Genomic DNA, 1,884 nt, shown 5'->3' on the forward strand with positions numbered 1-1,884 from the left:
CACACACACACACACACCACCTTATGATTCCAGAGGTAATGTCACACGGATAGCCAGCCCAGATAAATGTTATTTGTCCTCTCCGCAGATCCAGTCTTTTACCTGGGGCGTTCTCTGTTATATAGCACCTTCCATAATGACACAATCCCAGACTATAACTATAACTATAACTATAAAATATGTATGCGTGTGTTTTTGTGTGTATATGCACATATTTGCATCCCTTCTAGGATTCAGGACATGATTTGGCAACAGAATGGGGAATATGACTCAACAAAATCTCCTCTAATAAGAGAGATGGCCGTGTAGTATGGAAAGACCTGCTTAAAAATTCCACTGGCTCTGTGGTGTTTGTGTGTGTGTGTTTTGTGCATGCACCTCCTTTGATGTCATGCTGCAGACGTCTTTATCCACTGACAGCAAAGTGTGATCTAGGTCTTCACATAGGGACCAATCTGCTCTGTTCTCTCTATTAGAGTAAACACCTGTGTGTAACTCAGTGCGTGTGTGTATGTATGTGTGAGAGACAGAGAGAGAGAGACTTTGGATGAGATTATCTGTCTGTGTGCCTGATGTGTCTATAGGATTCAGCGTATTTGCATGTTAGTAACAGAGGGTTTTTCCTTCTTTTGTGATTTCTAGCACTACATCCAAGAATTAGAAGTCATTCTCAGGATAAATTCCTAAAATCCTGATCTGGATTTAGACGTGACTCTTTGAACACCAAAAACCGTCGCATGTTTTGCCGGAAATTGCCCTAATTCTGAAAATAAGTGTGCTACAGGAATATTAACAACCCCCTTCTGTGTAAAGCTTGAGTACGAGGTGGAGAATGGCTCTTGTCCTTCAGGCACATTTATCAAGCTCTCAAAAGAAACAGAATGGGAAAAAAATATGTCAATCAGAAGCAGGAGAGAAAGAGAAAGGAGGATGGAGATTGACAGACAGAGGCGCAGAAGGAGACAGGCAGAGGCAGAGGTCTGCTTGAATTGCAGGCAGACCTTGTCAGTCCCACAGGGATGGAGGAACGAGGGATTTGATAGGCAGCAACAGAGGCTGGATTATACTTTTAATTAGGGCTATCATTAAATATACTGTTCAGTTTGTGCTCTCTTTGAGTACTAGCACTGAGAGTAGCATCAGCTTGCTTGACGGTGTTGAATCAGCTTTCTTTTTATTTGCGCAAAGGTGTGTGATCATGCATAAAAACACACACACACAGATTCTCCACAGAGGATAAACTGCGACGATCAAGTGGCCTCTCACTGCAAGACTCAGTTTATCTTTCCTCTGGGGGGAAGATAACATTTGGGATTTCAAACAAACCTTTGTCCATTGGTTGTGTGTGTGTGTGACAGAGCGTGTTTCCCACACGGATAAAATCATTAATTTAAACAGGAACACTAAATGGTGAAACTCCAGTGTGTACTGTATTTGTTTGTGTGTGTACATATAAATATAAGATTGGGTTCCTATGGTAACTGTCAAGAGATAGCAGCAGGTCAGTATGTGGTATCACTCCACTGTGTTTACTCAAGGAGAAGAGTTGGATGAGAAAAAGAAGAGCGAGAACACAGAGAGGAAAGGTACACAGCAGAAATGAAATGAGCGTTTGATAAGGAGCAAGAAAATAATTTTTTTTGTTCCTCTGATGACAGCAGTAGATTGACAGCTTCCCCTCTCCTCATTATTTTGTGTTTGTGTGTGTTTTTCTTTGTGTGTGTATAGCCTGCACTGACACGGAGCTTCACAGTCTGGCTGCCAGACTGAAGGACTGGTTTGGAGTTCTCCACCTCGATGCCAACAGAGACCTCAAATCCTCTGACAGCTTCGACTCTGCCACTGGACGTGAGTACATCCCCCCACAGTGTGTGTGTGTGTGTG

General features: G+C 42.7%; 1 protein-coding gene across 3 annotated transcripts in view; it reads left to right on the plus strand.

The window, feature by feature from the left end:
• The window catches only part of spock1 (SPARC (osteonectin), cwcv and kazal like domains proteoglycan 1), a 98,950-nt gene that overhangs the window by 91,796 nt on the left and 5,270 nt on the right, over window positions 1–1,884 (plus strand). For all 3 annotated transcript variants that reach the window (XM_035668720.1, XM_035668722.1, XM_035668721.1), the window contains one exon: window positions 1,729–1,848. In XM_035668720.1, the coding sequence (XP_035524613.1) occupies window positions 1,729–1,848 (120 nt within the window). The remainder of the gene's footprint in view (window positions 1–1,728; window positions 1,849–1,884) is intronic.

This window comes from Morone saxatilis, unplaced genomic scaffold (assembly GCF_004916995.1).
Source record: "Morone saxatilis isolate NCDOM2014 unplaced genomic scaffold, NCSU_SB_2.0 Contig22, whole genome shotgun sequence".
Classification (NCBI taxonomy): domain Eukaryota; kingdom Metazoa; phylum Chordata; class Actinopteri; family Moronidae; genus Morone; species Morone saxatilis.